The sequence below is a fragment of the Coregonus lavaretus genome (genome assembly GCF_964263955.1).
Source record: "Coregonus lavaretus genome assembly, chromosome: 13".
NCBI classification, from domain to species: Eukaryota; Metazoa; Chordata; class Actinopteri; order Salmoniformes; family Salmonidae; genus Coregonus; species Coregonus lavaretus.
Window position 1 is genome coordinate 12261002 of NC_140000.1, and position 17142 is coordinate 12278143.

A 17142-nucleotide genomic window follows, 5' to 3' on the forward strand; every position below is an offset into this window, starting at 1 on the left:
TCCCCCCCAAAGTCAATACTTTGTAGAGCCACCTCTTGCAGCAATTACAGCTGCAAGTCTCTTGGGGTATGTCTCTATAAGCTTGGCACTAGGATTTTTGCCCATTCTTCAAGGAAAAACTGCTCCAGCTCCTTCAAGTTGGATGGGTTCTGCTGGTGTACAGCAACCTTTAAGTCATACCACAGATTCTCAATTGGATTGAGGTCTGGGCTTTGACTAGGCCATTCCAAGACATTTAAATGTTTCCCCTTAAACCACTCAAGTGTTGCTTCACCAGTATGCTTAGGGTCATTGTCCTGCTGGAAGGTGAACCTCCGTCCCAGTCTTAAATCTCTGGAAGACTAAAACAGGTTTCCCTCAAGAATATCCCTGTATTTAGCGCCATCCATCATTCCTTCAATTCTGACCAGTTTCACAGTCCCTGACGATGAAAAACATCCCCACAACAGGGTCAAGATATGATAGTGTTCTCGAGGTGTTGGGTTTGCGCCAGACATAGCGTTTTCCTTGATGGCCAAAAAGCTCAATTTTATTCACATCTGACCAGAGTACATTCTTCCATATGTTTAGGGAGTCTCCCACATGCCTTTTGGCAAACACCAAACATGTTTGCTTATTTCTTTAAGCAATTGCTTTTTTCTGGCCACTCTTCCATAAAGCCCAGCTCTATGGAGTGTACGGCTTAAAGTGGTCCTATGGAGAGATACTCCAATCTCCGCTGTGGAGCCTTGCAGCTCCTTCAGGGTTATCTTTGGTCTCTTTGTTGCCACTCTGATTAATGCCCTCCTTGCCTGGTCCGTGAGTTTTGGTGGGCGGCCCTCTCTTGACAGGTTTGTTGTGGTGCCATATTCTTTCCATTTTTTAATAATGGATTTAATGGTGCTCTGTGGGATGTTCAAAGTTTCTGATATTTTTTTATAACCCAACCCTGATCTGTACTTCTACACAACTTTGTCCCTGACCTGTTTGGAGAGCTTCTTGGTCTTCAAGGTGCCGCTTGCTTGGTGGTGCCCCTTGCTTAGTGGTGTTGCATACTCTGGGGCCTTTCAGAACAGGTGTATATATACTGAGATCATGTGACAGATCATGTGACACTTAGATTGCACACAGGTGGACTTTATTTAACTAATTATTTGACTTCTGATGGTAATTGGTTGCACTAGATCTTATTTAGGGGCTTCATAGCAAAGGGGATGAATACATACGCACGCACCACTTTTCCATTATTTGTTTTTTTTGAATTTTTTGAAACAAGTTATTTTTTTCATTTCACTTCACCAATTTGGACTATTTTGTGTATGTCCATTACATGAAATCCAAATAAAAATCCATTTAAATTACAGGTTGTAATGCAACAAAATAGGAAAAACGCCAAGGGGGATGAATACTTTTGCAAGGCACTGTATGTTTAAGGGAAAGAGTGAGTAAACCAGTAACTCGTATAAATAGCTGATCTCTTCCAGTTCCTTGGGGTGTTGCATGGGTGACAGTGTGAAAGCACCTCAGAGGCAACTCTGTGACCTGAAACAGAGGTACATTTTCTTCATCACCTAACTGCAAGCGATATCAAACCTGCTCAATCTCCTCAGGGGTCCAGGTCCTCAACACGTCAACACTCCGACAGAAAGCAGGTGAGCGGCATTTACATCAGTAATGATATAATGCAACATCTTTGCATTTAGTTATGTGTAAAGACTTTAACAGATTGTTCTATGCTAGACACTATCTGTCTTTTTCACTATCCTGTTTTTGCAATAGTTCCACCGTGGGGAATATCTTTAGAATGATTTTCATTACATTTACGTCATTTAGCAGACGCTCTTATCCAGAGCGACTTACAGTTAGTGAATACATCTTTTTTTTATACTGGCCCCCCGTGGGAAACAAACCCACAACCCTGGCGTTGCAAACGCCATGCTCTATCAACTGAGCTACATCCCTGGCGGCCATTCCCTCCCCTACCCTGGACGACGCTGGGCCAATTGTGCGCCGCCCATGAGTCTCCCGGTCGCGGCCGGCTGCGACAGAGCCTGGATTCGAACCAGGATCTCTAGTGGCACAGTTAGCACTGCGATGCAGTGCCTTAGACCACTGCGCCACTCATGCTCTTGGGGACTGTATTGGAGACTGTATCGCATGGCCACAAGGTTTAGAAATAACTGGATATCAAAGTGAGCTCAGAGAAATGCTTACAGAAATCAAAGCATGTCTGATTGTATCCAACAGATTAATATCCACAAACAAAGCAAAGGTTTGTCTGGTTTTAGCCACAATAGACAGGGTCGAAACTGAATAATACCACAGTACAGACAGTAAAAATGCAACTCCTGCAAAACACAGTTTTCACTTCCCCAGATGGGGCAAGTTCAAAACATTTCCCAATGTTATGGGAACGTGTATCAGACATTCAGTCTGTCTGTACTCAATTAGACTGGCAAGCAGTCAGGGATTTGTATATCTGTCTCTGCATCTAGTACGCTCATAGACATTTGAATACACTTTCTTTCGGGGGGTTTTCTCAATGTTTTGTGTGTGTTTTTTCTTAGAATGTAGGCTACTGCACTGCATATAAAACATATGTACTGTACATGTGCAATGTACTACATACCGCCAATGTAAGCCAGGAATAAGACCTAGAGATAGACAGAGAAATGTTTTTCTAGTTATGCACTGTATGTCTCTGTTGAGTTAGCCACATACACTACCAGTCAAAAGTTTTAGAACACTAACTCATTCAAGGGTTTTTCTTTATTTTTACTATTTTCTACATTGAAGGATAATAGTGAAGACATCAAAACTATGAAATAACACATATGGAATAATGTAGTAACCAAAGAAGTGTTAAACAAATCAAAATATATTTTATATTTGAGATTCTTCAAATAGCCACCCTTTGCCTTGATGACAGCTTTGCACACGCTTGGCATTCTCTCAACCAGCTTCACCTGGAATGCTTTTCCAACAGTCTTGAAGGAGTTCCCACATATGCTGAGCACTTGTTGGCTGCTTTTCCTTCACTCTGCGGTCCGACTCATCCCAAACCATCTCAATTTGGTTGAGGTCGGGCGATTGTGGAGGCCAGGTCATCTGATGCAGCACTCCATCACTCTCCTTCTTGGTAAAATAGCTCTTACACAGCCTGGAGGTGTGTTGGGTCATTGTCCTGTTGAAAAACAAATGATGGTCCCACTAAGCCCAAACCAGATGGGATGCCGTATCGCTGCAGAATGCTGTGGTAGCCATGCTGGTTAAGTGTGCCTTGAATTTTAAAAAAATCACAGACAGTGTCACCAGCAAAGCACCCCCACACCATAACATGTCCTCCTCCATGCTTTACGGTGGGAACTACACATGCGGAGATCAACCTTTCACCCACACCGCGTCTCACAAAGACACATCGGTTGGAACCAAAAATCTCTAATTTGGACTCCAGACCAAATGACAATTTCCACCGGTCTAATGTCCATTGCTCGTGTTTCTTGGCCCAAGCAAATCTCTTATTATTGGTGTCCTTTAGTAGTGGTTTCTTTGCAGCAATTCGACCATGAATGCCTGATTCACACAGTCTCCTCTGAACAGTTGATTTTGAGATGTGTCTGTTACTTGAACTCTGTGAAGCATTTATTTGGGCTGCAATTTCAGAGGTATCTCTGGGTCTTCCTTTCCTGTGGCGGTCCTCATGAAAGCCAGTTTTATCTTGGCCAGGTCGCAGTTGTAAATGAGAACTTGTTCTCAACTGGCTTACCTGGTTAAATAAAGGTTCAATAAATAAATAAATTAAAAAATTAAAAAATCATAGCGCTTGATGATTTTTGCGACTGCACTTGAAGAAACTTTAAAGGTTCTTGAAATATTCCGTATTGACTGACCTTCATGTCTTAAAGTAATGATGGACTGTCGTTTCTCTTTGCTTATTTGAGATGTTCTTGCCATAATATGGACTTGGTCTTTTACCAAATAGGGCTATCTTCTGTATACCCCGCCTACCTTGTCACAACACAACTGATTGGCTCAAACGCATTAAGAAGGAAAGAAATTCAACAAATTAACTTTCAAGAAGGCACACCTGTTAATTGAAATGCATTCCAGGTGACTACCTCATGAAGCTGGTTGAGAGAATGCCAAGAGTGTGCAAAGCTGTTGTGATGAATACTCAGGGAGAAAAAGGTGTAGATTCACGCGCAGAGCGCGGCAGGGGTTTATTACGCCTTCGCAGAAGGCAGGAATCGTGGTCACAGGCAGGCAATGGTCATACACAGGTAGGAAAACAGGCAGGTGAAACAAAACTAGGACTGAAGACTATAACTGGTTCTCACAAACAAGCTAGGAAAAGGCTTAGTAGAGTCAAAACAAACAATACCTCACAAGGCACAAACAGAAAGAACTGAACAAAATAAGGAGCTGAAGAGACCAGGTGAGAAACTAACACAGGTGCAATCAATGAACAAAAATGAAAGACAGGGCTACGTTCACAAACACAAAGAAACAGGGCTGCGTTCAAGAACACAAGGTGAACTAAGAAAATAACTACAGAACCTTACAGCTGTCATCAAGGCAAAGGGTGGCCATTTGAAGAATCTCAAATATAAAATAAATTTTGATTTGTTTAACACATTTTTGGTTACTATATGATTCCATATGTGTTATTTCATAGTTTTGATGTCTTCACTATTATTTTACAATGTAGAAAATAGTAGAAATAAAGAAAAACCATTGAATGAGTAGATATTCAAAAACTTTTGACCGGTAGTGTACATTTAGTTTTTTACCTTTGCTATGTCACAATCCCCTTTGGACACAGTCACCGGTTCCTAACAGCTGTCTTTGAATAGGTCTACTTGGCCTAAAAATTAGAGGATTCGGTTCCTGAATTGCTAACTTCTCCTTTTTAGTTGGTTCAGAGTGGTAAGAGAAGAGAGGAACGCGGGTGAGACTACGTGAAGAGTGTCCTGAGTCTGTGAAGGTGTTTCATGTGTTCCGCTGTTTCGTTGGTAACAATGGATCACGTCAAGGCAACCACAGATAATTACTATGTGAGTAACGGTCTTGTTATCCCACATACTGATGAATGTAGTTATTTATGACCACAAGAGCAATAGATGCTGCAATAAATCATTGGGAGTATGAGACTTTAAAAAACAATTATATTTTACAACAACATGGTTAGTCAAGAAATTTACAGAATCAAAAAAAATATGACAATGTATAACAATCTGTACATGAATACTTTTATTTTAAAACACAATGATTAGAGTCTGAGGCCATTTAAAATATTGTTCAATATCATAGAAGCTACAAGTTTAGGATCTTAATTTGATCACGCTTTTGTTGCTGAGAATTGTCCTGCACCACAGGAAATGCAGATAAGCTTTGTGATTTACATAAATTCACTGAAAACCTACACTAACACACGGCTATATTAACAGTATTGCACTTTTCATGTAGCCTACTTTTGTCCAGCTAATAGCCTAACCACCGATCAAGCAACATTATGGACTAAACGTTCATATCCTGTTGCTTCAGGATTATTTTGCTGTGACAATATGGGTCAAATTAAGCTCTTACATCTGTAACAGGTACACACATCTAGATGAATTTAGCACTGCATCCACTTGAGTTTAGTCAGAGATACAAATGCTTCTGTCCTATGAGGAGAATCCAGGGCCTGTATTCATAAAGCGTCTCAGAGTACGAGTGCTGATCTAGGATTAGTTTGACCTTTTAGATCATAACAAGATTACAGTATATGGGCAGGGGGAACCTGATCCTAGATCATCACTCCTACCTCCTACTCTGAGATGCTTTATGCTTACGGACGCAGAACATTGTTGTAGTTAGCTAATCTTCTATCCTCTCCCTCTCTTTTCCTCTCCTATGTCTCCAGATGTATGAAGAGGACAGCTACTACAGCTATTCACCTGAAACAGGCAGCAGCCAATCCAGTGGCGTGCCCTGCAACCAGGATGGCATCATGGACTTCACCCGGAGCTATTCCCCTGTGGTCTACAGCCTGGTGTTTGTGCTGGCGCTGGTGGGTAACATCCTGGTGCTGTGTGTGGTGAGGCGCTACCGCACCTCTCAGACAGGCGGGGCCTGCTCCTTCTCCCTCACCGACACCTTCCTGCTCCACCTGGCCGTGTCCGACCTCCTGCTTGCCATCACGCTGCCCCTCTTCGCCGTCCAGTGGGCCCGCCAGTGGGTGTTCGGCGTGGCCGCCTGCAAGATTTCCGGAGCCCTGTTCTCTCTGAATCGCTACAGCGGCATTCTGTTCCTGGCCTGCATCAGCTTCGACCGCTACTTGGCCATTGTCCACGCCGTCAGCACCGGCTGGAAACGCAACACCTGCCATGCCCAGATCGCCTGCGCCCTCATCTGGACAGTGTGCTTGGGCCTGAGTGGGGTGGACATCGCTTTCAGACAGGTGGTGAAGGTGGAAGTGGGGCGCTCAGGGGATCATCAGGGCCTGCTGGTGTGCCAGACGGTGTTCACCTACAGCTCAGTCCAGTGGCAGGTGGGGCTGCCGCTAGTCAACTTGGTGCTGGGCTTTGGGCTGCCCCTGCTGGTCATGCTCTACTGCTACATCCGTATCTTCCGCTCCCTTTGCAACGCCTCGCGCCGCCAGAAGAGGAAGTCCCTCCACCTCATCGTATCCCTGGTGTCCATGTTTGTGCTCTGCTGGGCGCCCTACAACTCCTTCCAATTGGCCGAAAGCCTGCAGAAGCTGGGCGTGATTAGTGGTGGCTGCCAGTTTGGCCGCACGGTGGACATCGGGATCCTGGTGTCTGAGAGCATGGGGCTGTCACACTGTGCCCTGAACCCGCTGCTGTACGGCTTTGTGGGGGTGAAGTTTAGAAGGGAGCTGACCAGAATGTGTAAGGGGCTGCTGGGCCAGAGGTTCTATCCAGGGATGGAGGGATGGGGAGGACAGGGGAGAACACGGAGGCCCACCGGGTCCTTCAGCTCAGCAGAGAGCGAGAACACCTCCTACTTCTCTGTCATGGCATGAGCCAGGCACGTGCACAGTTAGGGGTCTACCTGTGCCCAAGCACCTGCCCCTTGCCCTCTCACTTGCAAAGTGCCCTTTTGGGTGGTGGTATAATTATACTTTTTTTGTATACACTTTTTGTTGTTGTTCTGAACCCACAAGTCATCGTAAAGTCGTGAAGTTCTCCACCCCCCCATCCCATCCATTGGTCTGCCCTGTACAGAGCTTGAGTGCGTCCGGTATCCAAACATGCATGGCTTGAGATGCAGTCACCGGTCGAGTCTGTGTAGCAAGTTACCTAGTTTAAATATTAACAGTACTGCCACAGCAGCATAACATGTGATTTACATCATCATCAATATTTGGTCTGGCCTACAAAGCCTACGCACAGCAGAAAGGCAGAAGACATAGAGAGGAGCAGCTGCATCTACGCTCTATGACCCTCTGACCCAACTCCATCCCTTCATCAGTCGGGTGTTGTGTCAGGGCAGCAGCAACACAGGTAGTCTAGACTTAGCTAACCACAGTATACTAAAATATCCACACAAGCCACTAGCCAGCCAGCCATATAGCACGAGTTAGAAGAGTATGAATATTATAGTATACTATGAAGTTATTATTTAAGAGAAATCCCAATAAATAAATAAAAAATGCTAGTTAACTATCAGATTTACATCAATCATCAACTGATAGCCTTTCCCAATGTCAATCATGTGTTTAGGAGGCACTGCAACTAGCTTGCTTACATTTTAGTCATTTAGCAGACGCTCTTATCCAGAGCGACTTACAGTTAGTGAACACGTTTTTTTTATACTGGCCCCCCGTGGGAAACGAACCCACAACCCTGGCGTTGCAAACGCCATGCTCTATCAACTGAGCTACATCCCTGCCGGCCATTCCCTCCCCTACCCTGGGCCAATTGTGCGCCGCCCCATGGGTCTCCCGGTCACGGCCGGCTGCGACAGAGCCTGGATTCGAACCAGGATCTCTAGTGGCACAGTTTGCACTGCGATGCAGTGCCTTAGACCACTGCGCCACTCAGGAGTTTGATGAGTGAGTGTGTTGTTGTAGAAATAAATAGGCCTATGCTAAAACATGTTTGTTTTTTATCCCTACAGAGGCAGTTAGTGTGTTATGAAATTAAATATGTTATAATTTTTTTAAGGTGGTTGTCACTAGTTACCACAGCCACAAAGTCAAAATGGTCTCTATTGTAAAGATTCATAAAAACAAAAATGAGCTTTTTGGTTTTCATTTAAGGTTAGGGTTTGGCATAAGGTTAGCAGTGTGGTTAGGATTAAGGTTAGGTTTAAAATCAGATTTCAAGAAGAGAAATTGTAGAAATAGCCATAATTATGACTTTGTGGATGTGGTAACTAGTGACGACCCTGAAAGGTCTGTGCATCATGGCCCTGGTGCGAGAGAGAGGGAGGGGGGATGTGGAGACTGACAGGAAAAGAGAGCAGAAGAGAGAATACAATACAAAAGGGGGACAGGGAGTCATGAACTAGTGGGAGCTGATAAGAGGGAACAGAAATTTGAATTGTTGAATGATTGTGAAAATGACAAAATGGGGAAGAAATACAGATGTGCACATTGTGTCAAGTGAAGAAAACATGAATGTTATTTTGTTGTGATTCGTTCCTCTGGTGCTTCCTGATAGTGGCCTTATTCCTAGTAGCTCAAAATTATGGTGCTTTTAAAGACAACATGTTCTCAGGATTTTTTCATATATTAGTCTATTTTGGCTCTCTTCTTGTAAACACACAGAATTTTGGGGTCATTTTTGTTAATGAGATTCTACTGTCCATCCAATCGCGTAGCCTTCCATGTTAACCCATCTGCCTCTAGTGTGAGCAGCAATGACTGCATAATATGAAGGTGACCAGTGAACCGTTTCTCAAGCTGTTTGGTTTTCTGATAAGTTGAGGACTATCATTTCTGCGAACTGCATCATCTCTTGCAAAAGACTTACAAAAAAAAAAATGAAACCCACTCCCTCAAAAGAGCCAGGTCATCACTATATGTGTTACTCATATGTTGCCTTGTGGTTTTGAAGGCTGCAAATACTTCTACATTTCAAATTCTCTCAGCAATGATATTTTCTTTGGTTGATTGCTTCATTTTGTCACTTGTTGAAGAGGGGAACCAAAGGTGTCCAAGTTACAGTTAGTCATGACAGACTCATGCAGCTTTACCTATGGCAAACTGTCCACGTGTCCTTTGGTACCAGTCTGTTATTCAACATGTATTTTTTTAGATGAGATTATTATGAATCAGTCAGCACAACAGATATATACATAGGATTGTATACATTTATTTCTATGTTGAAGAAATTTGAGGTAGTAGAATCAAACATTGGGGGAAATGTACTTTTGATATATCAATAAATAAATTATATGCAAATACCTTGTTACATCTCTGGATATTTTTGGTTATACAGCATTTTAAGGTTAACTTATGTGCATCAATGTAGCCAGTAGTATCAGGAAACATTCAAGTAGTACTTACAAAAACAGGCCAATCTCGCCATCTGGTGGACACTGTATAAAACAATTTACGCTTTATTCCTTTCCTTATTCTCTTAATCTGTCGGATACTTTATCTCTAGTCTACTTCGAAAGAACCTGGCAGGTGAAAACAAATTCCCAGGCCATGCAACCTTGTCTCAGAGCATTTCGTATTATTCTGTATGTAAATCCGAGACCCTCCAAAATCCGAGACCCTCCATTTAGTATGATATGTTATGTTTGGTATGGATACATAAGATAACTTTAGCATGTTAGCTAATCAGCACTTTATAACGCGAACGTCTAGCAACCCAAAGGTTGAGAGTTCAAATCTCATTGCAGACAACTTTAGCAATTTAGATAATTAGCAACTGTTTAACTACTTACTACTTTTTTAGCAACTTTGCAACTACTTAGCATGCTAGCTAACCCTTCCCCTAAACCTAACTTTAACCCTTTAACCTAACTCCTAAACTTAACCCTAACCTTATCCCAAACACTAACCCCTAGCCTAGCTAACATTAGCAAGCTAGCTAACGTTTGACACCTAGCCACCTAGTTAGAATTTGTAACATATCTTACATTTTGCAAATTCATAATATATTGTACGTTTTGCAAATTCGTAACATATAACACGTTTTGCAAATTTGTAACATATTTTACGTTTGAAATTCTTAACATATAATAGGAATTGTAATTTGTAACATATCATACGAAATGAGCGATGGACATCCACAAATTAATACATACCATACTAAATGTAACATATCATATGAAATTAAGTGTCTCGGATTTACTTACAGAATAATATGAAATGCTCTGAGACCAGATTGGGCAATAGGATATGTACTGTATGTATGCACAACCTGGTTGCTTTTAGTAGGCTAATCTTGAGTCTTCAGATCAGTGAAGGGGGAGAGGAGATTAGGGCAGGAGGCGTTTTTAGTCTAAACTATTGAGATGGACATGCAACACAAATGTAATATGACCGATGCACTATTCTGTCCGTTGTAGCACAACTACTGCAGTTGAAGCCTAGAATATGCACGCAAATTAGAACTGTCGCCAACACCTCATGTTTGGACTTTGGAGCTCATATGTATAGCAGCAGTGCCTACCAATACAGATGTGGATAAAAGTTTCCCTTGAGGTAACTGCAGCTGCTGATACAAGCAGTATATCTGCCAACCTGGTCTCAGAGCATTTCATATTATTCTGTATGTACCGATGTGTTCCATCTAGTATGATACTGTATGTTACGTTTCGTATGGTATCTATTAATTTGTGGATGTCCATCACCCAGTTGGTATGATATGTTACGATTTACAAATCCTATTATATGTTATGCATTTGCAAAATGTACAATATGTTATGCATTTGCAAACGTATGATATGTTATGAATTCTAGCTAGGTGGCTAACATTAGCTAGGTGGCTAACATTAGCTAGCTGGCTAATGTTAGCTAGGCTACGGGTTAGGGTTAGGGTTATGTTCAGGAGTTAGATTAAAGGGTTAAGCTAGGCTACGGGTTAGGGTTACGTTCAGGAGTTAGATTAAAGGGTTAAGGTTAGGGTTAGGGGAAGGGTTAGCTAAAATGGTTAGGGTTAGGGGAAGGCTTAGCTAAGATGCTAAGTAGTTGAAAACTAGCTCAAAAGTAGTAAGTAGTTGAAAAGTTGCTAATTAGCTAAAATGCTAAATTTGTCCATGATGAAATTTGAATTCACAACCTTTGGGTTGCTAAAGTAGTTGAAAAGTTGCTAATTAGCCAAAATGCTAAATTTGTGCATGATGAAATTTGAATTCAGAACCTTTGGGTTGCTAGACGTTCGCGTTATATGCCGACCCCGAGCAACTACCATACTTTGGTTACTTAAGGAAAAAACTATCTGTCTCATGTAACCATACCAAAGGTAACATATCATACTCATTCTATAGTCCTAGATCCGGATTTACGTGTACTATGTTACGTATTGTGTATGAGACCAGGCTGCAACATCAACACAATACATTCTGACAAATCCACTTCCGCCAGCTCGCGACCGCGTTCTCACTGCGCACAGCACTGCTTTTGTGAGCGCAAGCCCCGCCAAGTACGTGTTATTGACCCACAACCAGCAGCTGCGGTAAACGTTACCTCTCTTCTGCAGAGCTACCAAAATACTGCCGCTGGTTCTCTGGGTGTGTACTGTACAACTCTGCTCACTGTGAGAGAGAGGACTGAAATGACTATACTTCCGCTCTTCTAAGAATCCTGCATCATCCCCTTCACCTCCTTCACTTTTGTTTTGTGTGAACTGAAGTTGTTTTCTCTCTTTCCGCTCTTCCTCTATGCTCTTTTATGTTCTGCTTCTTTAAGTGCTCAGGGAATGCAGCCATTCAAACAATCTGCCTGGCCTCTCCTGGTTTATTTATAGTGTAAGCAAACAGAGTAGTTTTTGTCTCCAGTACTACTGGGACTACTGAATGATCGGCTATAGAACATGGCTGTGGTAAGTACATTTCTCATTTCAAACCCCTTCTACTGTCTAGGTGTTTTCTCTTTTCTCCTCGTCTGTGGTCTTTGTCCTACACAAGTTCAACTTTCTCTGCTCATGTCTTTCATGCTATTTGAATTCCTTTGTGTGTGTTTGTGTGCATATGTCCGTGCATCCATATTTCCTAGGACATGTCTTCTCTCTCTCTCTTGCGCTCTCTCTGTCTCCCACCAGTCTTTCTGGTTTAACAGAAAATCAGATATGTATAGAATACCTACAGAGAGGTTAGAGAGCCTGGTTAGAGCACAGCTAGACAATCTCCCATAGTGTGTCAATGGCACCAGTCAGATGATCTGCAGTGCAGTGGACAGCCCCCGTAAGGGGAACTGTACTTTCCACTCTTACTATGCTGTGTGTGGTGTTGCCTCATCTGGTGACATCGGAACCATGTGAGCAGCGTGAATATAATCTGATCTGGACATTGTCAGATGAGACACTTCAGGGAATATCTCTCTTTCTCACACATACCCACACAACTTGTCAGTGTTAGAGCAGAGGACTGGAGACTAAAGACAGATCTCTCTAGGTATAACTTGGTGAAAGAGGAAATTGTTGTCCTCTCCAACACACATTCTGCTCGCATTGTTTTAGTCTTAAACCCAATAGATTGGTCTGTATTACCCAAACGATCAACTGATTCTCGACTTCTCCACAGACAGACATGGATTTGGTCCTGCGAGGGATATTCCAAGAGAATAGCACCTATAACTATGACGAGGACTATGTTTATAAAGAAGACTGCTCCTCTGAAGATGGCGTTGGGGTGCGTTTTGGCGCGGTGTTCCTCCCAATGCTCTACTCCCTGACGCTAGTCCTGGGGCTGCTGGGTAACGGGCTGGTCCTTGTGGTTCTGGTCCAGAAGAGGCGGAGCTGGAGCGTGACAGACACCTTCATCCTGCACCTGGGCATGGCCGACACCCTGCTGCTGCTCACGTTGCCCCTCTTGGCTGCTCAGGCTGCTGGGGTTTGGAGCTTCGGGACACCCCTCTGCAAGATCACTGGAGCCTTGTTCACAGTAAGGACTGGGGGGGACGGGACTGGTCAAGCAAGTGTATATACCTGTATGAACACATAAACTGGGGGGTTGGGGATGGGGAGAGGGGGTAAATGAAAAGGAATGGACTAGTGTGGTGTAGTGTGGTATATGATGGGGGTTCTAGTGCTGTGAAATCCGAGGGCTAGGTAGTGTGGGATAGGAAGGGGAGGAAGGGTTTTTAGATCCTAATATTCTACTAAGTCATCGGATACACTTTCAATACATCATTCAATCCAGATCACGGTTAATGTACTCTTAATGGGCTCTTCCTCAGAGTCCATTAATAAACTCTCAACATTTCTGGGAAAAGAGGAAGTACAGAGGAGGAACACAGCTGTGTCATCTTAATGTTCATTCCAGCCAAGAGCATTCTCGAGTTTATATCTCTCTGTCTGTCTGTCTCTGTCTCTGTCTCTGTCTCTGTCTCTCTGTCTCTCTCTCTGTCTCTCTCTCTCTCTCTCTCTCTCTCTCTCCTCAGATCAACTTTTACTGTGGTATCTTCCTGCTGGCCTGCATCAGTCTGGACCGCTACCTGTCCGTGGTCCACGCGGTCCAGATGTACTCTCGCAAGAAGCCCTGGATGGTGCAGGCCAGCTGCCTGTCCATGTGGCTCCTCTCCCTCCTCCTTTCCATCCCCGACTGGCACTTCCTGGAGTCTGTGAGGGACACCAGACGAGACAAAGTGGGGTGTGTCCACAACTACCCGTCCCTCTCCCAGTCTGGCTTTGACTGGTGCCTGGCCTCCCGCCTGCTCTACCACACGGTGGGCTTCCTCCTCCCCTCTGCCGTGCTACTCTTCTGCTACTCCTGCATCCTGCTGCGGCTGCAGCGCGGCTCCCAGGGCCTCCAGAAGCAGAGGGCCGTCCGGGTCATCCTGGCCCTGGTGCTGTTCTTCTTCCTCTGTTGGACGCCCTACAACATCACCCTCATGGTGGACACCTTTCAGGGGAGGCCTGGGGAGTCTGATTCTGGGTCCTGTGAAAATGGGAGGAAAGCTCTGGGGAACATTCTGGTGGTCACGTTCGCTCTAGCCTGCCTGCACGCTTGCCTCAACCCAGTGCTCCATCTCGGCCTGTGTAGAAACTTCCGGCGACGAGTGCTGGATATGGTGAGGTGTGTTGAGAGGGTGCAGGACGATCCGAAACTCTCACTGTGGGACTCAGGTGTGGTTGAAGACTCACCTGACCAAGCAGAAGAGAAGGGGACATTGAAACCAATGACCACCATGGGACAGGTACAGTCCACCCAGAGCTGATGGTTAGGAAGAGGATCCTAATGACTAATACAGTATGTCATCCTGCCTTGAGGGGAAGTTGATGTATGGGTCATGGGTTTGGGTCTGGGGATTGGTGGATGACCGTAACCTGTGTCATGAGAGAAAGACAAGCGTAGTAGAAAGCCCCTTATGAGGACTGCTTTCTTTGAATTGCACTTTAATGGAAAACACTCAGACTAAATGTATATTTCTAGATTTTTATAAAGTCAGCAGGTTGTCTGATCATCACGTTTTGTTTTACCTATCGATGTCGTCCGGCTCTGTAGAATCTGTTGGAATGAATCAAGCATTAATTATTCAAACCTACATCTATTGTATTACTATTTGTACAGAGCACCACTGAATGTAATGGATTTAAGAGGAAACCTGGTTCTCAGCAGACACATACATTTACATTGTTACACTCCCCTACATATTTATTTGGAAAGTGAAGCTAAAACTTTTTATTTGGCTCTATACTCCGGCATTTTGGATTTGAGCTCAAATGTTTTATATTTGGCGACAGTACAGAATATCACCTTTTATTTGAGGGTGTTTTCATACATATCTGTTTTATCGTTTAGAAATGAATGCACTTTATGTATCTAGTCCCCCCATTTGAAGGTGTCATAAGTATTTGGACAAATTCACTTATAGTGTATTACAGTAGTCAAAAGTTTAGTATTTAGTCCCATAATTCTAGCACACAATGACTACATCAAGCTTGTGACTCTACAAACTTGTTGGATGCATTTGCTGTTTGTTTTGGTTGTGTTTCGGATTATGTTGTGCCCAATAGAAATGAATGGTAAATAATGTATTTTGTCATTTTGGAGTCACTTTTATTATAAATAAGAATATAATATGTTTTCTTCTATATTAAAGTGGCTACCATGATTACGGATAATCCTGAATAAATCGTGATTAATGATGAGTTAGAAAGTTACAGATGCACAAAGATCATGCCCCCAAGACATGCTAACCTCTCACCATTACCAATAACAGGGGAGTTTAGGATTTTCTTAGGAGTATGATATTTATATATCTGTAATTTTCTCACGCTATTATTCACAATTCATTCATGATTATCTGTATGAAGAAATCCCCAACTTTTCTCACAGAATATTAAAGTTTTAGTAAGACTTGTGTATGTTACTGTACTATTTTATAATTTTAATGTTATATTTTACAATGATATACTGTTATTTTATTATTCCATTACTGTATATAATTCATGAATAAGAGTATGTTTCCCTTTTAAAAACAATTGTTTCACTTTTGATTTCATCAAGTCGATATCACAATATCCTGTAAATTGACCCACTCTGGGGAAGCCCAGTGTTGTTTTTACCCTGTCTACAGGCTGGTTTTACCCTGTCTGACAGCAGCATGAGATAGGGTTTCCCACTCTGTCCCAGATGTCCCACTGTTGAGTTCATTTCTTTGTTGCAACAGGCTGACACACACAGCCATAGTTAATGACATCATTGGTCAGATGTGGTGGGAGAGGGAGACAATAATATTTCTCTGTGTGTCCTGTGCACTTTTCACAGCTCTGTTTCCTCGATATCCGTCTGAATACTCCACTGTTTGTTTTACTAAGAGAGGACTGTAGCGGTCATTGTCAACCAGGTCACGCTGTGGGAGAAGGCAAGATAAGAGTAAACAGAAAAGAAGGAGGTGGAAAGAGAGGGTGGGGAGAGATATAGAGAAAGAGAGATGATTTTAGGGCTGCACTGTGTGTGACGCACTAATCCTTTGTTTTCAATGATAAACATTGACATACAAGTCAATACATGTCTTGTGAATACAATGGGCTATTTTTGACCAGATTATGTCATTTAAATGAGTTGTAAAATATATATATATACAGTTGAAGTCGGAAGTTTACATACACCTTAGCCAAATACATTTAAACTCAATTTTTCACAATTCCTGACATTTAATCATAGTAAAAATTCCATGTCTTAGGTCAGTTAGGATCACCACTTTATTTTAAGAATGTGAAATGTCGGAATAATAGTAGAGAGAATAATTTATTTCAGCTTTTATTTATTTCACCACATTCCCAGTGGGTCAGAAGTTTACATACACTCAATTAGTATTTGGTAGCATTGCCTTTACATTTTTTTACTTGGGTCAAACGTTTCGGGTAGCCTTCCACAAGCTTCCCACAATAAGTTGGGTGAATTTTGGCCCATTCCTCCTGACAGAGCTGGTGTAACTTAGTCAGGTTTGTAGGCCTCCTTGCTCGCACACGCTTTTTCAGTTCTGCCCACAAATGTTCTATAGGATTGAGGTCAGGGCTTTGTGATGGCCACTCCAATACCTTGACTTTGTTGTCCTTAAGCCATTTTGCCACAACTTTGGAAGTATGATTGGGGTAATTGTCCATTTGGAAGACCCATTTGCGACCAAGCTTTAACTTTCTGACTGATGTCTTGAGATGTTGCTTCAATATATCCACATAATTTTCCTTCCTCATGATGCCATCTATTTTGTTAAGTGCACCAGTCCCTCCTGCAGCAAAGCACCCCCACAGCATGATGCTGCCACCCCCGTGCTTCACGGTTGGGATGGTGTTCTTTGGCTTGCAAGTTACCCCCTTTTTCCTCCAAACATAACGATGGTCATTATGGCCAAACAGTTCTATTTTTGTTTCATCAGACCAGAGGACATTTCTCCAAAAAGTACAATGTTTGTCCCCATGTGCAGTTGCAAACCGTAGTCTGGCTTTTTAATGGCGGTTTTGGAGCAGTGGCTTCTTCCTTGCTGAGCGGCCTTTCAGGTTATGTCGATATAGGACTCGTTCTACTGTGGAT

General features: G+C 42.9%; 3 protein-coding genes across 5 annotated transcripts in view; 2 read left to right on the forward strand and 1 right to left on the reverse strand.

Moving 5' to 3' along the window:
- The window catches only part of LOC311139364 (sperm acrosome membrane-associated protein 6-like), a gene marked incomplete at its 5' end in the record, with an annotated part of 1014348 nt that overhangs the window by 125526 nt on the left and 871680 nt on the right, over positions 1-17142 (reverse strand). The gene's annotated exons all lie outside the window — the stretch shown is intronic.
- On the forward strand, positions 4972-7619 carry LOC311140161 (C-X-C chemokine receptor type 3-2-like). Its single transcript, XM_084175101.1, has 2 exons — positions 4972-5033; positions 5885-7619. The coding sequence occupies exons 1-2, from the start codon at positions 4998-5000 to the stop codon at positions 7004-7006; spliced, it is 1158 nt and encodes a 385-aa protein (XP_084031227.1). The 5' UTR covers positions 4972-4997; the 3' UTR covers positions 7007-7619.
- LOC311140498 (C-X-C chemokine receptor type 3-like) lies at positions 11847-15587 on the forward strand. 3 transcript variants are annotated; one of them, XM_084175578.1, is made up of 3 exons: positions 11847-11984; positions 12685-13044; positions 13544-15587. In XM_084175578.1, the coding sequence occupies exons 1-3, from the start codon at positions 11976-11978 to the stop codon at positions 14318-14320; spliced, it is 1146 nt and encodes a 381-aa protein (XP_084031704.1). In that variant the 5' UTR covers positions 11847-11975; the 3' UTR covers positions 14321-15587. The 3 variants fall into 3 exon arrangements, with proteins under 3 accessions (XP_084031704.1, XP_084031706.1, XP_084031705.1); XM_084175580.1 differs by having other exon boundaries at positions 12689-13044; XM_084175579.1 differs by lacking the exon at positions 11847-11984 and adding an exon at positions 12484-12555.